The sequence below is a fragment of the Myiozetetes cayanensis genome, unplaced genomic scaffold (assembly GCF_022539395.1).
Source record: "Myiozetetes cayanensis isolate MyiCay16 unplaced genomic scaffold, myiCay2020 scf39, whole genome shotgun sequence".
Taxonomy (NCBI): domain Eukaryota; kingdom Metazoa; phylum Chordata; class Aves; order Passeriformes; family Tyrannidae; genus Myiozetetes; species Myiozetetes cayanensis.
In genome coordinates, this window is record NW_026087620.1 from 571,915 (window position 1) to 591,539 (window position 19,625).

Sequence of the window (19,625 nt, forward strand, 5' to 3'; positions counted from 1 at the left end):
ATGGAGAGACCTGGAATCTGGACGTGTTTCCAGTGATTGCTGCTGATTGTTCCTTGCTGCTTCTTCCACGTATTTCATTATAGAGTTTATCCTTTCAATCTTCTCTGTCCACAGGTGCAATCAAAATGGAGCCTCCTTCCCCTCCCTATTTTGCAGAGAAGGTTCAGCTGTACAATAAAGCCCACGAGGAGTCCTCCAACTCGCTGATGGCCATCGAGTGCCGCGTGTGTGGGGACAAGGCCTCTGGCTTCCACTACGGTGTTCATGCCTGTGAGGGCTGCAAGGTGAGGGGGCACAGAGGCTTTTTTTTCTGAAGACTTGATGCTGTTTTTCATCTGAATAATCACTCAGTAAAATCACAGATCTGTGCTTTTAAGAAAGTAAAGTTTCAGGTTTTTAAATAAATTGTTCTGCGTATTCCTTATGGCTTCCTAAGCGGTTTTTAAAGGTGACTTGCTTTTTTCTTGTTTATGTTACTATCTATTCCATTTTTTTGTGCATTTCTTTTACTTTTGTCTGTTATGCAATTATATTTCATTTCTGCTGTCCTGGAGGTCACATGCAGAATCTGTATTCACAGAACACAGCAAAAGCAAACTTGTGCCCAACTCCAAAGCACTGAGCAATTTAAAATTCAGGCTCTGTTATTCTGATTGATTAGAGTTTCCTTCCCCAATTCACACATTTAGAGAATTCTAATGGTATTAAAGAGTGTGGCTTTCTGCCTTGAAACTCCACTTTTTTTTGTGTCAATGATATTTAGTGTTTATAACACATAAAGGAGAAGTGGATGGTGTAAAAATTGCAGTCTTCAAGAATGAGAGAAGAAATGTCAGGGAAAGAAATTATTGATAATTCATTCGGTTCAAAGAAAAACATTAGAGTTTAATGTGAAATTCGCGTGTTCTCTATTTTCAGTATCTTGAGGAAAATAACTAATAGGAAAGACCCAATCCAGAGCTTAAATAAAATTTTTAGCATTGAAGTTGGAAGACATATAAAGCAGAAAGTATTAAGTAGATTACTTAAATTACAGTGAATTATATAAGAGTTGGCATTATGCTTTGTTATTCCCTGTGAGTTAAAAATGGTGATAACTTTGGATAAACTTTATCAATTGATTATGAGTCATCTGAGAAAGCATCTTTAGACTGTAAAAAGAGAAATAACCCCAAACCTTTCTTATTTGCTAGAGATCAAACTGCTGTTGGCAGAATTTTTGCTTTGTTGTGGTTTATAAAAATTTTTCTACATTGGGAGTGAACTATAAGTTTTGAAAATATCATGTTTATTTCATAGTAAATTGTCTCACAAACAGTGGAACAAATGGAGCTTTGCTTCCTTTGGCACTGTGCTCTTCATGCTCAGCTCCCAGCTTACATCCCTGGTGTCCTTCAAACCCCATTGATCCCCATAAACTTCTCCAGCTTTCTGAGAATTTTAGCCCTCTATCAGTTGCAAATGACGGATGAGATCAGAACAGGAGCAGACAGGATGGTCACAGGAGCTTTGTTTCCTTTGGAAAGCCATCTGACCCGAAGGTCAGTGCACTGTGTGTGCAGAGAAGGGAGATGGTGACACTGGCAGTTCCTTGCATCCTTTTACATGTTTTTATGTTTACTGCAGGGCTTTTTTCGAAGAACAATCAGATTAAAGCTAATTTATGACAGATGTGATCTTAACTGCCGGATCCATAAGAAAAGCAGAAATAAATGTCAGTACTGCCGGTTTCAGAAGTGCCTCGCTGTTGGAATGTCACATAATGGTAAGTGCACAAAGCATATTTGAAAATAGGAGAGCTTCATTTGAAAAGTAACCTGACACATGAATAAGATTATTCAATGTGCTGCTTTAACACCTGAAGTCTTCAGTTTCTTTACACCAGACAGATCAGAAATATATGTTAGAGAGATTGCCCTGAGTTTAGGAGACTGTGTGTGACTGGAGATTACTTTCAACAGAAAAATCAGAGAGGTAGAGATTTGCCTGCTTTTATGTAATTCATAAAGTAACATGTCAGCTGGTTTTACTCTCCACTACACTGTTGGTAGTTCTTCCTGATCACATTTCTGTAATGTAATGTAACTGTTATTTTTCGGTTCATTGTCTTATTTTCTGACAAGATTCTTTTGCATGCTGTAGCTCAGCGTGCCTTTCCTGTAAGGTGAAAACTTAATTATGAGGAGTGGACTAGAGAATGTGCTGAAACTTTGGAAGTAATAGCAACTTGAATTTGATAGTAGAATTTGTAGTCTTAGACAGGAAAGGTGTTTGCAGTTCTCTCTGATTCTGTAGTTACCACAGCTGAGCAGATTACACAAAGCACATCATGGTACTGCTCTCTTGCATAGAATTTGTAAGAAAGTCCCTCTGAACTTTGAAATTAATAGAGCAGTTCAAGTGGAAATACTTATGAATGTTTGGATAGAAAGATATAACGAAGATTCTTTGTTGCCTTTCTTTGGCAAAGCTGAGTAAAAACAGGAATTAACTGTCATAACATAGAGACTTATGTAATTCTAAGGGTAAAGAATTGCAAACATGACTGGGAAAATAATTTCTCTGTGGTTTTTTTAGAACTTTCATTATTTTCAATATAAAAAATGAGTGTACTGTCCCCAAGAGGAAAGTTTAACTGTGGTTTGCAAAGTGAATACATGCACTGAATGTAAATTGGTATGGGAAATGTTTTCCTAATAGAAAATATGGTTTTCAAATTCCTGGGATGCAAAAGTAACACTTAAAAATAAATCTAATTTTGAAATGCTACTGTGGGTATTTTTATAGTAATTCAGGAGGGTTTATTATTATTATTTTCGAGGTGCATGCCAAATTCTCCCATAACCCAGCAACACATCTCCCAGTTGTGTCAGTGGGAACCCTGTGCAGTTCCATCAAGAAGAGGAAGGCCAAAGCCATTCCCTCTGGCTTAGTAACTTAAAGAATAGTTTTAAAATTAACATTTCACCTGCCATTTTTTCCTGTTCAGCCACTGCCAAGGCAGGAACTGTGGCACCAAAGGGGCCCATGGTTATACGAGTTGGAGGGAGGCATGGAGAGGAGCAGGAAAGGGCAAAGCCACTTGTTCCAGGACTCAAAGGGACATTTCTCTTTGCTCCAGCCAGGAGTTCACCTAAACAGAGTGTTGGTGTTTCTATTCCAGTATTGCTTCTCCATTGGCCTTGGTTTGGTTTTTTGCCCACTCTGGTTACATTACATTGCATGAAACACCTTCATTCCTTCGTAATTTATACACAAATGTATAAAAAAGAGCTGAATTTCACCTTTGAAGACCCAAGCCTTTATGAAGGGGCATAAAGAAATGCAACACTGGGTGTTGTCGACAGCACTGAGACGCTTCTTAATGTTAAATCTGCAGATTAAAGCTCATCACATCACATGTAAATTGTAAAGGCTTGGAATCAGAACGTGGCTTGTTTGTGCCTGAGGGTTCCAGTCTAGGTCTGTCTTTGTATAGATGTATTATTGCAAAATGATCAGGGCCCTTGCAGCAGTGGGGAATGCCAGGAGACCCTGAGCAGCTACAGCCACATTTTTTCACGTATAAATGCTACATACCACTTGGCTAAAGGTTAAAAAAGACAGTAGTGTTCTCATGCTTGGAATATTGTTTTCCTTTCCTTCTCTAGCCACAGTGCTACTCTATGTTTAACCCTGAGTTGCTCAGATTGTATTTTGAAGTGCCACTAATGAGAAGCTTGGTTCTTTCATTTTAGAAATGTCACCTTTTTTTTTTTCTCCTCTACTATAAGATTTTACTTTTATAAACCTAAGTACTGTAATGGAAAAAGAGAACACATGGCAATGTGTCTTTATCATCAGTTCTGGGAGCAGTGAATTGCTCAGTCTGGACACATGCCTCCAGTAAGCTCAGACAGGTATCCCCCTTGGCTTTATCTTGTGTTTTCTGTGTTTAGGATCTATGTGGGGGCTCCTTTATGCTCAGAAATAATCCAGACAATCAGAAGAATAGAGCGTCCTACAGAGTAGTCTGTAAGCAATCACAGTGACTTCCCCAGGCAGTAAAATCTATAATTAAGGATAAATATTCTAGCTTTTCCACAGAGAGCCAAAGGATGTAAAAAGTAGCATATAGTGTCTTACCATACTGGTTTTATATTACTGACATTTGGAGAGCTGTAAATGCAAGTAAAAGAAACAACTGCCCAAGGAAAGAGAGAGATCCCACGTTCCAGCTGCAGGCACATGCCCAAACTTGCAGCATGTTGTATTGCTGGGAAAGAAACTGCCACCTGAAGCCCTTCCACCCTCGCAGCAGGAGCAGCAGCCCACGATTCCAGAGCTCTTACAGCAGCTCCTGGACTTGTCCCTGCCCTTCCCATCCCTACAGACTCAGATGGATCCCCTTCCCAGGCTCCTGGGAGATAAGGCAGTGGCTGAGAGCAGATGGAGGAGAGAGAAGATGAATAGAAAGGAGGATCAGTGGTGCAGGGCAGAGAAGATGAAGCCAGGGACACAGGGGAGGTGGAGGGCAAAGCAGGAAAGGATGTCACCCATCCTTGAAATTTTGCTCAACCACCAGAAGTGCTGTGAGTTCTTATCCACCCTCTGAACTCTTTTTCCAACCCAACCTTTGTAAGCATTGTCATCAGTCCCTCCTTCTTCTCTCCTCAGCCAAAATCCCACTTTCCAGATTCCTTCCAGAAGCCTCCTGGTGCCTGACTTTTGTCTCAGTTCCTTGAAAATGACAATGACAGTGATTTTTCCAAAAGGAAAGTGATAGGCTAGGCTCACAAAACTGAATTTTGCCCCACATTTTGCCCACAATACTATAAAACATCAAACACAATCTCCTGCAACTACTATAATATTTTAAAATATATTCTAAAGATTAAAAAAAAATTAAATCCTATGTCTATGAAACTACAAGGTAAGAATGTTTGATTTACAACTCTCTATGTTGTTAAGGAATTGTGACATTCCAAATATACTTCTGAGTGCTGGTCACCTTTTCTTTAGGAACCTTTATTCTCATCATTCCTGAATTAGATCAGAAATCTTCCAAACACTCCTGTCCATGAAATAGTGACAGTGTTTAAAAGTGGGTCATGAAAGATCCGCTGCTTAATTAATCCACCCCAAACCACTCCTTCAGAAAGAAACAATCAAAGGTGGGAATGGCAGATTGCTAATAAACATAAAATCTATACAAGAAGAAAGACTTTACCCCAAGTTTGGGGCAGGGAGAGATCACCCCACTGCAGCACTTGGATCAGCCTCCTGTGATAGCACCGGGGCTTTGGGCTGATCTGCCACACTCCCTGTGATCCCTGTGGGAGTGGCACCTACTCCTGCTGTTGTTTGGGAGTGGATTCTTTCCATTTCCACTTACAGAGAAGGAATTGAAAATTATACTCTTTAAAAAATAAACCAGGAATATTATCTTTTGCATTTTATCATGGTTTTTATTCTGCATATTATCATTGAAAAATTGGCTTCATGAGCCCCCATGCCAAGTATTTCTTAGAAATAAATACCAAATGTCTATGCAGCTTTAATTAGGTGTCATTTGAAATAGTCTTTCTCTGCCTCTTTGGGCTTTACATCCCTAGTAGATTATGCATAAAGGTGTTTGCATTCATAAAATTTAGCCCAGTGAAGACAATGCTCTGATTTAACATGCATTTCTCATGTGGCTTTCACTGTACATGTAAAAACTATCCAGTGCCTCAAACACATGGAAACAAAAAATGAGATATGATTCCAACAAGGAAGAGTACTGAAAAATAACACAATAATGAATAATATTTAGCTTCTATAATATTTAGCTTCTATAATATTTTCAAGCACTTTTCAGGAAAATAAGTATCACCATCACAAAATAAAAATAAATAGCAAGTGAAAGAAGGTATCTACTCTAAAACTATTAACAGTAAATTAAATATTTGCAGTATGATGAATTCCAATGCAATCTGTAAGTTAACAGAAATAATTTTATATTTGAAGCACTGGGGCTTATAACACCTGCATGCTTTGCACAGGTAGTTTGATGCTCTTTGCCTGGGATAAGCATGGGATTCTGGAACACCCTCAGTCAATCCTGTTTTTCATTTAAAAAATAGGCTCAATGTAAGTTGTTATTTATTATTTCTAAGGAGACAAGAGACTGCACTGGGATCCAGCTGTAGGATAAGGGGCATATTTAGAAACCATGGCATGCATACTGTGCTGTCACTTTACACCCTGAACTGACTGTTTGACACTGGCTTGCAGGAGCACATCGACACATGCACGTGGGAAACTTCTGTAAGTTCTAAAAAAGAAATTATCCTCCTCAATTCCAGCAAACTTCCTTGAAAAAACAGGCATTAGTTGAATGTATGAATTTCTAGCAAGGTGAGCGTCACCAGTCTGGTTCTGTTCTTGAAAAGAATACAACTATAAAGCTTATTTATTCTGAAATGACAAAACAATCTCTGTTTTGGAAATCCCTGCTCTTTCAGTAGTCACTACAGTGAACAGTTGTATGTCAGTAATCAGGGCACAGCTGGTGTATAAACTGTACCATAGCACTAAGAATTTCCAGGAGATACCTGATAAAAAGGGGAGTTCAGAGAAGAAAAAAAAAAAAGGTGGAAAGATGAAAATAAATTCCTAATGGTTTTAATACCTTGAGGGAGTGTACAAGCTATTTTAGAGCTAAGCTCATATTAAAACAATATCTGTCCCCTTTTTTTATCCCTTATTTGTAGGGATAACCTTGCTGGAAGGGAGTCCTATGCCAGTGAGATTTAGGGTTATAAATTTGCTCCTGCAAACCTCAGCTCTCAAGAACAGGTCCACAGCAGAGTCCTGTCTCCTACTGGTGTTCAGTCACCAAACCATAAAGAAAACTAAGCAAATCTGCAAAATGCAGCGTGTGCCATCCTGAGTGTGCTGAAAGACAAATGCAGAACAGTTGCAAAAATAAACAACCTTTCTACAGCCATGAAATGAGACGGCTGATCAATAAATATAATGAATGAAAAATGGAAAGAGGGGTATTTTTGCTGGTAGAATTATTTATTCTTGAACAAAGGTGTCATTTTTGCCCATGAACACACTGCAAGCAAACTCATAAAAGAAAAGTGGCTGGTCCTTTCCAAAATAAACACCCTTAGTATAACCATCTGTATGTGTGATCTTAACAGCATTTTTACTTCATCCAAGGAAGACACTAATCACTGAAAAAATATTCATAGTGTTTCTATTTCCCCCTAAGGTCAAAATGCAAACTTTTTATTTCTTCTTTCCTTGTTTTTTGTTTTGTTTTGTTTTGATGCTCTTTTGTTCTGTTTTGTTTTCATAATATAAAATCCATTCTGTTTACCAAAATGCCATGTGATAAATCAGTCTTAGTCTTGGTGGCTCGTTTGAAATATAACCCAGTTCAGTCCCCACATGAATAAATAGTGTCTTGGATAGTGAGTACACGGGTGCAAAAGTAGGAGATTTAGAGTTTACCCTGGGTTGGTACTGAGCAATTTTGAGATCATATGATGAGGTAGACCCCTTTTGTGTTCTTTGAACACTTCATGTACATAGAGGTACCATGAAGAACTCAGTCTTTTCTGGCTTTTTTATTCCCTGGACAACCTACTTTCTCATTCCTTAATTCTTATGGTAACATTTTTAGCACTTGCTACGTTAAGTTCTGCTGAACTGTTTAGGAATTTATTTCTGCAGGGTATGTGAGGGCTTTGTTTCTAAATAAATGAAGAATCTGAGATGCATATGGTGATTTGCCCCAAACAATACAAGGCTGAAAGGTGGTTCTTACCCTAAGCCAACAGAATTTTAATATCTTAAATATTCTTCACATTTTATTTAGATTGGAGGTAGAACCACGGGGTTTCACCAACCCTGTCAGGTGAGCTGACAACAGATTTGCATTTCCAAGCAAGGTTTGGGCACATAGATTGTTTCTTCTCAGGGCTTTGTTTTTTGCATTTCCTTAAAGCTCTTCAGCTGTTTGCGTGTGTTGCCGGAGAAAATCCGTTCTCACTCGCCTTACGAGCTCCGAGAGCCCACACACAGCAAAAGGTGCCAGCAAAGCTCTTCAGCCCCGCTTTGGGAGGTAACTGCTTGTGTGTCCTTCAGCCATCAGGTTCGGGCGGATGCCGCAGGCGGAGAAGGAGAAGCTGCTGGCGGAGATTTCCAGCGACATCGACCAGCTGAACCCCGAGTCTGCCGATCTGCGAGCGCTGGCCAAGCACTTGTATGACTCATACATCAAGTCCTTCCCCCTGACCAAAGCCAAGGCGAGGGCGATCCTGACAGGAAAGACGACAGACAAATCAGTTAGTTCCCTCTTTTTTTTTTTTTTTCTTCCTTTCTTTGGAGTAAATGATTTACCACGCTGACAACACATCTCTTAAAAAAAAAAAAAAAAAAAAAAGCAACTTTGCTGTTGGCAGTTACATATTTCAAGCTGTGTCTGAAACACAGGAAATGTTTTTAGATAGAATAAGTAAACATTATTTGAAAAAACTCCAAGTTCACCTAATAAAATACTTGAAACCAGTACAAGAATTTGAAGGTCATCTTAACCTTTTTGTATTCTCTGATCCTCTCTTCCCGTTTTCCTTCTCCTTCCCCAAAGGTTATCTCCCACACTATCTGTTTGAGGTGGATATCAAGCTGTCAGGAGTTGGTTGCTGTCCCACTCAAACATCCATATCACAGTGTATTATCAGCAGTAGCTGTCCCCAAAGGAATATTCCTTTCCCTAAGTGTCAAATGATTCCCAGCACCACCACCAGCACCAGCCTGAGCTATGATGCTCTGATGACTTCCTGCTTTTAACTGGGTTATCTCAGGTCAGATTGTGCTTCTGTGTTGGTGCAATTTGAATTTTAGGAGAATGTACAAGAAAATCTTGGAAAAGTAAGAAACAGTGATATGTGTATTTGTGGGTTGCCTCAGAAGCTTCACTAGCATTGCATAAAAATCTTCTGTATCAGTGAGAAGGAGGATAAATAAGAACTGATCATTTTGGTAGGTTTTAAATTTTGTCACTATTTTAATACCAAAAGGGCAAAATAATTTTCCAAAACTTGTAACTCTTAGTTTGATGTATTTTCTAGGATCATTGTGAGCAATTTATTGTCAGGATTATAAGAGACCGTATTTTATTTTCTTTAACAATTTCAAAGACAGGAAAGGATTTGGAGGTATTTCAGGCTTTCTTCCTTTCTTTAAAAGCAGTTAAAATACTGATTTCAGTGGTGTCTCTAAACTGATTGCACCCCTCACACAAAAACTTTAGATATGGCAGACACACATTTTGAATAACTTTCAGCATGGCATATATGAACTACATGGTTTATTTATTCTGCACAAACTGCTGTGCTAAGCCCACTTGAAGGTTGTTGCTTTTTCCATGTCTTTCTGCAGTTCCCTCTCTGTATCAGAAACATATTTACCGGGAAAGAATTAGTGCAGCAATTTAATTTTTAATAGCTATGTACCTGCACTGGGAAAAGGAACAGTTGCCCACTGTGGAAGGTGGCAGAAGTTTGGGCAGGGCACCTGCAGTGTTCTCATCTTCCATTTTCCAGACATTTCCAGGGAGTTTGTTTCTGAGGTCCCAAACACATCCACAAACCCTACTTATGTCCTGTAAGGGTGTGTGAAGTTGTCCCAGAACTCACTCAGTGTGTGTTTTACTGCTCTGCTGTGCTGGCTACTTAACAACCACCTGTGCCTGTGAATTAGATTAGATAGATAGATAGATAGATAGATAGATAGCTAGATAGATAGATAGAATGAGAATTTTTATATATATGTGAATTTACATACATGTGTGTGTATGTGAATTTATATATGTATGTGAATTTCTAGATATGTGATTTTTATATATATATGAATTTATATATGAGTTTATATATATATGTAAACATATATATGTGAATTTATGTCTCTTGATGAATTTTTATATATGAGGTTTTATACATATATATGAATTTTTATAGAGAGATTTGAGTTTATATATGTGAAAATATATACATGTGTGAAAAAAAATATATATGCTATCAATTACATTTCCTTCTTTATTAAAAGTTTTTAAACTAGTTAATTGATCAAGTAGGTTAATGAACCTACTTGTATCAGTGGATATTTGTTCGGTGCAGCCATGAACTTGTCAGTCATTCATCCTCTAAAGAGAAGATTCTTTAAATAAATTGGAAAAATCCTCACTTAACCACTTCTTTAAAACCGGGAGCTTCTTCTGCATATCCCAAAACAGATTGTTTCCAGATCCTAATGAACATATTCTGGCACCACTTTTTCTAATCTGCTTTCAAAATCAGTTCATTCCAGTTGAGTTTATTTCAGTCAGACTCCTGCTTGTGTTCTGATTTGTGCTGCTGTAGTTTTTATGGTGTTATTTGTGTTTTCAATCCTATAGACCAGTTGTGGGGGTTTAAATATAGCCTAATTTGGTTATTTTTAAAGGATTTAATAGCAAAACGCTACATTTATCAGATAATCAATACCAGAAAGTTGATATTTCTTGTAGTATTTCCTAGAAGAACTTGAAAACAACATGTCAGTATATGAAGGAATCAAAATATAATTAAAAAAAAATTTTAAAAATGGAGAAAAAAAAAAGAGAAATCAAAATCTGTCCTTTTACAAAATAGAAGTTGTATACTTGGAAGTGCAAACAGGTCCCTGTGTACTTGCCAAATTCTGTTGTAGAGAAGCCATTCTAATTTGGGTAAAAGGAGGATCATTTTAGTGTTTTGTTAAGCATTCCAAATTTCAAATTCTGGAATTATTTCTTAAAACAAAAAGCAAATGAAAAAAGAAAAAGGTAAAAATCACAGATATTTTAAAATAGGGTTCCCTTCCCCTCCCCTCCCATTTTTGAAATTATTTTTCAAAGTATCAGCCAAAGTCCAAAGTGGTTTTTTAATAGATTCACAGACCGTGTGAGAAATCCTTAAGAACTATTGGGCCTTCCACTTTAACACTGTGAGGAATGTGCTTTAATAAGTTCAGGAAAATGTCCCTATTTAGGGTCCCCTTCCCTTGCCAGGTCCCTGGTAGACCCCGAGTGGTGCCGATGAGTTCCTCCCGTTGGCCACTCCTGTTTCTCGGGAGCCAAGCATTCCTGGAAAGGACAATTGGAGTAAATCACCTTTTCCTTCTGTTTCCAGCCCTTTGTCATTTACGACATGAACTCTCTGATGATGGGAGAGGATCAGATCAAGTGCAAGCACGTGTCCCCCCTGCAGGAGGAGAACAAGGAGGTCGCCATCCGCATCTTCCAGCGCTGCCAGTTCCGCTCGGTGGAGGCGGTGCAGGAGATCACCGAGTTCGCCAAGAACATTCCAGGGTTCGTCAACCTCGACCTGAACGATCAAGTAACTCTCCTGAAATACGGGGTCCATGAGATCATATACACTCTCCTGGCTTCCCTGATGAATAAAGATGGAGTTCTTATATCTGAAGGACAAGGATTCATGACACGGGAGTTCCTGAAGAGCCTGAGAAAACCTTTTTGTGACTTTATGGAGCCCAAGTTTGAGTTTGCTGTGAAGTTCAATGCACTGGAATTAGATGACAGTGACCTGGCAATATTTATAGCTGTCATTATCCTAAGTGGAGGTAAGTGCTCTCTTACTTGATATGATATTTTATACTATATCATTGACACTTTTCATTCCTGTGAAAGCAGGAAAGTGCTCAGCACTACAGGGTGGGAGTGAGTTCATTTACACTTAGCTTTTTTAGTAATTTTCAACTTTCTTAAAGTTGTTTGCCACTTTTTCAGTTTCAGGCAGAAAGTGAAAATGTAAATGACCTGATATTAATGGTGGAGCCAGAAGTGCCTGCTGAGTCAGTAGTTCATTTGGGTAGAAAACAAAATCAGGCCTGTCTTTGGGAAAACAGGAAGGGTGGAATTTCATTGGCAAGAGCTAAAATTCTGCATAAGATTTTTTTAAACATGCAATTAGATTGTGTGGCTTGCTAATTGTACACAAATAGCTTTGACTCCAGAGCCATTTCAAAATATATGTGGTATTGGGCTTGCAGGATTGTTATGGTGCTTCTGTTGTTTTTTTCATTTGTGCAAGATAATGTTTTCCTTTAAAAAGGAGGGGGGGGGGAAAATGCATTTCTCAGGAAAATGATGGTCTCCTGATGCCTGAGGAAAACGGGCACTGTGTGCCTGCATAATGTGCTCTGCTCAGGTTTCCTCAGCTGCTCTTTTTGTATTATCTTTACATTCCACTGAATTTTCAGCTTTTTGCAGCCAGTCAGGGTGTTCTCTCTGTTGCTGAGGTGATGTCACTATTCTGGCTGGGGACTTCAGTTCACTTTTAGACACCTCTCTGCTGAGAGTCTGAGATACCAGACCTACATTTCAAACTCTCTCACTTTGGCCAACACTGTCAAGTTAGTGACGTTTCACAAATCAAATTTTCCCCCACTGATTTGTGTGTATTTTGGCTTAACGTGGGACTGCAGAAATCACTGGGAGGAATGTGCTGAATGCTCTGGATTCAGCTCCTCTGCAGAGCAATGCAGAGGATTCTGTTATTAAATTACATTTAAGCAATCAGACACAACCACATGCTATTGTTCTAAAAACAAACACGCTGCTGAGAGAGCATTGTTATGTATAGCTTCGCTTAAAATCACCTACAGTTCCTCCTGGCACTGAGTTTCATTCAATAAAAATGTGGTATCACAGTATGGTTTATTCCACTAATTCCACTTCAAACAAGGAGAGTTCCCAGCAGACATTTCCTTGTGCAAACCTCTGAGCACGACGATCCCCGAGGACTCTGCGTTAATTCAGGAAGGCAAAAGACATTGCTGGTATAATTTTTTTGTTGGCTTTGATGAGGGAGGAGAAATTATACAAACACATTAGGGCACTACACAAAACATGCCAATAATTTGCATTTTTTAATGTAGTGAAATTTGACAGATGAGAAAAAGGCCTCTCAAAATTCACTCCCAATTGCAAAAAGGGACCTTGCAATCTGCAAAGCCGTGTCTTCAGCAGTGTTTGGTTTTTGTTAGAGGAAATAAATATGATGTGACTAACCTCACAATTTAGAATGCAGGAGGACAACCGTCCACATAAAGTAATTGACTGTGTTGAACCAGATTTATCAACCAGTCTTTTTTTTTTTTTTTTTTGAGAATCATTTGTAAACAAAGATCTGTAAAGAACTACTGAATTTTAATCTCTAGTTCTTAAGTCTCTGAAGCGAATCTGTATAGATATATAAAATCAGTCCCTTCTAAGAAAATCCTTTAATTTCTGGATAACAAAGATCTCACTATCTTTATTCAGAACTGTTGGGGTTTTTTTCAAAAAAGCATGTTAGCTACTTGTAAAAACTGAGCTTATATTTTGAAAACAATTGAGTTTTGTTGCCAATTAGAGAAAGGCTTTTATCATGGATTTTACAGTCAGATATGAGATATATCTGAACTGTGGGTCTGTAAAATCCCACGTGTTGTGGAACTGAAGTCCTGTTTCTCAGCTGTCTCACATGCTGGTGTTTGTGTAAGAGCTCAGTCCTTGCAAAACTATTTCTGTAAGAACTAGATGAATATGGAACCAGGAGGATTTCACTGAAACCAGGATTTCCAAGCCAGTTCATATCACCTTGAGGACTTTACTAGCTGCAGGAATACTGCAGTGTTTAAGTCCCTTCAAGAAATCCTGTGTACAAATATCTTTATTAAAAAACAGTTTGTGAAACCAAAAAAGATCCAGCCAGGAGCTGTAATTGTGTGTGTCATTACCTGGTGACATTCCATGGGTGCTGCTGGCTCAGGGGGATGGCTCTTGAGCAGCTCTGCAGGGAAGAGAAGGGAAAGGGAAAGCTAAAATTCCAGCTGGAACATTACATGTAGAGAGCTTGTCATTGTGAAGTGTTTGGAATTTGCCACAAATCCTATAAAACAGTTCAGCCTTTTGATACCGAAACAGCTGCATTTGCCTGGGACATAAAAGGCAAAAAGCCCATACAACAAAATAAAAAAAAAGAGGCTGACAAATAAACTGCAACAGCAACAGAATGAAAGTTCTTCCCCAGTTGCTCATTTTACTGTCTCTGAGCTGCTCAGTGCAGCATCCCTGTCTCAGTGACTCCACGTGTGACTCTGAACTCACCACTGCAAAGGAGTTCTTACTGAGGGTGCTGTAAAACAACAAAAATGCAAACAAGTTCTCATAGTGTGAATTTAATGCTGATGAGGCAGAGAGACTCTTTGTGAGCAGTAGGGTATCACCTTGTTTGTTCAACAGAAATGCTTTCTGCCATTAACAGCAGTGGCAAACTCTTATTACAACATTCTTTTAGTCGTGGTAACTTTGCAAAACACCCTTCAGTTAAATGAGATTTGGAAAGCTTTATTGTAGGAGATATCCTCCCTCCCTGCTGGATTCCTCTGTGCCACTGAGACACATCCTCAGTGAGTGCTGTGCTCTGCATGTTAAAGAACTTGAGGCATCTTTAAAAAATGTTATATATCTCTGAGTCAAAATTATAAGAATACCATGAGAAGGTTTAAGGAGAACTAGCTGGATGTCTCCGTTTGGGCAGAAAAGAAAATACTCCAAACCTTTCTGGGATAGTCCAGGTTTATAAACAGAGCAAATTCACTCGAGCAGGTTGTTGTCAAATACAGAAAAAGCTCTAAAGGGAATGTTGTAACAGGTTCCCATGGCATGGAGGAACTCTGGGGGATCATCTCCTGCAGTGCTGAGGGTCCCTCTGGCAGGGTTTGGGTGCAGTGTTTGTGGCAGGACGTGCCTGTACAGACCCCGATGCAATAATGCTGGGATGGGAATTCAGGGATGCTGCTGCATTCCCTTTTCTCTTTCCTGAGTGTGTTCTTCACAGGAAATGTTAAGCCTCAAATCCCTGCTGCTTGTTCAAACACTGTAGTCCAGAATTTGGCTGCATTCTGGGATCAGCAAAATTTGCGGTTTTATCACTGAATAATAGCAAGAAATAGTTTATATTTGACTGCTACACCAATCCTGCTCTTCCCTAGAGCAAAGAAATGTCTTGTAATCAGCCCAAGAGCTGCAGATAATCACTGTAGGTACTGAACCCAAATCCTGGTGACTACCAGGCATGTGACAGTCTCAGAAGAAAAACCTCAAACTGCTGACTCATATCTGTCTCAAACTGCTGACTCATATCTGCCTCAGCAGAAGCAGTAGTACAGTTGTTCATTCAGCCTGTGTTACCATATTAAGATTTTAGAACGTGTATTTAAATAAAAAATGTGCTTGTTCAAGGATATTAAAATGTCAAGACATGCAAATGGCTATTTCATATGTGAGGAGCATGAAAAGGATATTGCAATTATTGTTAGGAAATAAGAAAGAAGTGTCCAGATCTGTAGGTAAATAAACAAAGTATTTTCCCCTGAAATAGAAAAGACCATCAATTTACACAAACTGGTACTGATGGCACTCAGAACTCTGGGGCAATCAGCCTTTCCTAGTGCTTGTGAACATTTTCTTACTTAGAACAGCTTCCTGCAGAATTTTCAAACCAAGTGAAGCAGCTGTGTGACAATGAATTAGAAAGAAAATCTGGATTAAGAAACAGAACAATAAAAAGGGAAGCGTGGTACTCTCCCAGCACAGTCCACACGGTTAAAAGGCAGGTCACAAACAGCTCATAAAAACCCACTAAACTTCAAACAGTGATCTTGTGTATCAGAGAGGATTAAAAGTGATGTCAAAACCTCTCACCTGAGTCATTTCAACTCTTTGGGCCTCTGTCACCAAATTTCCTTGGGTCATAAGAAAATCCTCAAAAACTCATTGTTTTTGTCTTTCCCTTCCCCCATCAGTTCCTTTTGCAGTTTTCTTTGTGAGCTTTCAAACAGCAGGTTTCGGTCTCGTTCAGCCTCTTCAAGGGCCTCCACCACAGTGTCACATCTAATTTCACACTCCTGTTTCTGTTTCTTCCTATTCTCTGTCTGAATGTTTCCCAAGGTTTACTGTTAATTTGTATTTTTGTCTACAAGCCACATCTTTCTGCAGCTCCTTACTGCACAAAACACACCTTTTGGTCCATAACCAAGTGCATCCTAACAGCTTGAAATACAGCATAATAGCTGGATGTTAAAGCTCTTGCCTCTTATTTCCTTTTCTCCTGATATGTTTCTTGGAACACAAATAGCATTTTCCTCTGCAAGAAATTTTTACTGAGAAAGTATTGCAAACTGTCAACACCCCAAAAATACTGTCCATATCCTGAAGTTCTCATTCATGAAAAATCCCTTTGCCTTCAATGGGAATTTTCCTTCCTCTTGAATTGCCTTGTTTAAAAATAACATCTGATGAGCTCGTAGGCTTTTGTCATAGTCATCTTTTCTGACTCTGGTTCCACTGGGTTCATTATAAACCCATCAGTTCTCCAAGGGAGTTTAAGGATTTGAGCCAGTACAGTCTCACTGAACTCCAGTTGACCTCGGGCACCCAAATTTGGGGGTTCCCTGAGAAGTTCCAGACTCGGCAGAGTTGCCTCCTGGGCTCTAAAGTTGACTGGGGAGAAGTGTTTGAATGGGGATTCACTTCTGAAAAACTCACACCCTAAAAGCTCCCACAAAGAAGCAGGGGGCAAGTGGAGATGAATCTCAGAGGAAATCAAGGCCACAGTTCTTGTGTTTTGGGATTTTTATATCCCTGCACCCGGAGTCAGACCCAGCAGGTTCAGAGTTCAGCTGCAACACACCAGGCAGATTTAAAGCGATTGCAACCCAAAATTATTAACAGCTCTGAAGCTCTGAAATTTGGGGAGTTTTGGAAAGCATTACAGAAGGCAACTAAATTCTGCAACACATGCAGTGCATTCAGGAAATCAAAAATAAATACCTAACACTGATCAAAAATTCTTAATCTAAAAAAATAATTGCTTGAAAATATTGCCAAAGGAAATTAATAAAAAGGAACCATTTGTTTGGAGGCAACTTTCTGCTTGCAGATGTTTACTTGAAGACTTTCTGACCCACATTTTATAGTGTTATCAGTTGAGTGGGATAAATAAGTGATGTCTGCCAGACAAGCACATTGGCAAACAAATACTGAGGTGCATGTTCAAAAGTCTGTCACTGCTGTTTGTGCAAAGCTATCCCCAGAGCTCACCTCTTTGAGGCTCCTTTGCTAATCAGTGACCTTGGTTTTCATGGCTGTGGATACTCATTTGTTTTCCTGCCAACTCTGCCTTTTAGTTTACACAGCAGTTTTTTCCCGTGAAGTAAAAGCCCAGTGTATTTCTGAAGAGCTTTGTTTTCTTGTAGCCTTTTTTTCCAGCGTACAACACGAGTCAAGCTGACTTAGTAGAACTGCATGAACAGAGAGGTTACTAAAATCACAGGAAATAACTCCCTGTTTTTGAAGTTTTTAATAAAGATCAACCTCTCATCCTTTCTGAAATGAAATTGTTGCTTTGGGGAAGTAATTTAAGGCAAGACATAGGCACTCCTTTTTATTGATCAACCTATCAAATTAGTTTCTTAGCTACACAGCAAATGTTATTTAAATTACTGACTCCTTTTTCATGGAGTATTCTGGCAATTAGGATGTGTTAGCAGTATAAAGTAGTTTAGCAGTAACAAGTTCATGGTGGTCATTGTCATATGTGAGGATTTGACAATGTGAAGAAACTTTGATTGCTTAGACATTGAACATTTTGTTAACTTTCATTGCTGCAGAATCAAATAATTTATTACCTCAAGTTAGAAAACAAATGTTACAAATTCTGTTAAACGATGATTGCAGCCACTTAAGAATGTATTTGGGGACAGAGAGAGAGAACAGCTAATTATGATGAGGATAGTAGCAGTTAAAAAGAAAGCCTTTGCTTCTTGCTGAAGCAGAAGCTGTGCCAAGGCTGTTGTGGGACTCTGGCAGCTGTGGCTGAGACATCCAGCCCAGGCTCCTCCATCTGGAGCAGAGCTGGCTGTTGGCACGAGCCCAGGAAAGGCATTTTCTGCACAAGCCACATCTATCGGTCTGTGCCTAAGTGAGGAGCTGATGCAAAAGCCAAACTTCCTGATAGCAGCTGCAGTGGGGTGTGGAGAACTGCCCCTGTGATGTTTCAGCTTTGTATGACTGCAGGAGTGGAATTTCTGCCCTTTGTAAATGTTGATAGGTTCACATCCACCTTAGCAGGAAACATTTTTAATGGTAGCGAGTACATGCAAATCCATCAGAGCGTGTTGATTACATACACTGTATGTGTGAATCAGAATCCTGACACTGCTTACCCCCAACAGGATCGCCCTCTTCCTTTCCACAGACACTCCCAGTTCACTGTGGAAAAGGCCCTGTAGTGGAGCATAAACCTCTCTGTATCTGCACCACACAAATGCCTGAACCGTTTCTGGGACCAGTCCTAAAACTTCTGTGAGCAAATTCCAGTAAAATCTGACAAATGAGCACATGAACTGAGTCTCAAACAGTTCTCAGGCAGCACCGTGTGTGAATGGTTAATCCACTGAACAATGGGTAAGAAATGAGGGCACGAGGGCCATGTTTCCATATTCTTCATAAACTCCTGATTTCTTCCCCAGACCGCCCGGGGTTGTTGAATGTGAAGCCCATTGAAGACATCCAAGACAACCTGTTGCAAGCTCTGGAGCTGCAGCTGAAGCTGAACCACCCAGAGTCATCACAGCTCTTTGCAAAACTGCTCCAGAAAATGACGGACCTCAGGCAGATTGTAACGGAACACGTGCAGCTCTTGCAAATCATCAAGAAAACTGAGACAGACATGAGCCTTCACCCACTCCTACAGGAAATCTACAAAGACTTGTATTAATGACCAGAGTAGTTCTAATCCGCTGACATAATGTATGTTCTTCAGATTGCACTATTTCTTTGAGGGAAAACTTTGCATACCTAAGAAATTACTGTGAAACAGCATTTAAAAAGAGAGAGCTTAGAATAGTAGATCTATTTTATGCATATTGTTTATAAAGACACATTTACAATTTACTTTTAATATTAAAAATATCTATATCATGAAATTGTTGGCAGTATTTTCAGAATTAATTTTTTAACTATCTTATTCCTTAAAATTGCTTGTCCAATATGATTGATGCTTCACTCAAGTTGGTTAAGCATGCAGCTAAATTTTCAACTAAATAAAAGTTCTTTCTCCTTGAGCATTTCCAGGGAAACATTTTAATATTACGTTCGATTTTGTACTCCCAAGGCAGCAGCAAAATAAAATTGAGTCCCAGATTAGTGTAAGAGTTTAAAAGGCAGAAGTTAGAAGTGTCAGGTCTGACAGTGTTTGTGCCTTCTGTAATATGATTTACAGAGCTCTGTAAAGAGAGCTTGGTGTAAGAGTTACTTTGCCCCATCATTTGTGGGCAAACCCAAAAACTAGATACCATTTTAAGAATGAATTAAGGAATATGTACTACTGAGTTGGAAGAGGTTGGTACACAACTCTTGGCCTGAGACCTTCCCAAATTATTTGATGAACTGTCATTGAACAACATAGTCAAAAACAATAGAAAACTGGAATAATGTGAGTCCTCCTGAACAAAAGCAAGGTTTGAATTAATGCTTGAGAAGATGCAGCTGTAATGGAAAC

At 39.2% G+C, this 19,625-nt stretch overlaps 1 protein-coding gene across 3 annotated transcripts in view; it reads left to right on the forward strand.

Moving 5' to 3' along the window:
* The window catches only part of PPARG (peroxisome proliferator activated receptor gamma), a 52,661-nt gene extending 33,468 nt beyond the window's left edge, over positions 1-19,193 (forward strand). For all 3 annotated transcript variants that reach the window (XM_050328315.1, XM_050328316.1, XM_050328317.1), the window contains exons 3-7: positions 115-284; positions 1,627-1,765; positions 8,122-8,321; positions 11,187-11,637; positions 18,595-19,193. In XM_050328315.1, the coding sequence (XP_050184272.1) occupies positions 115-284; positions 1,627-1,765; positions 8,122-8,321; positions 11,187-11,637; positions 18,595-18,842 (1,208 nt within the window). In that variant the 3' untranslated portion in view covers positions 18,843-19,193. The remainder of the gene's footprint in view (positions 1-114; positions 285-1,626; positions 1,766-8,121; positions 8,322-11,186; positions 11,638-18,594) is intronic.
* The last annotated feature ends 432 nt before the right edge of the window (positions 19,194-19,625 follow it).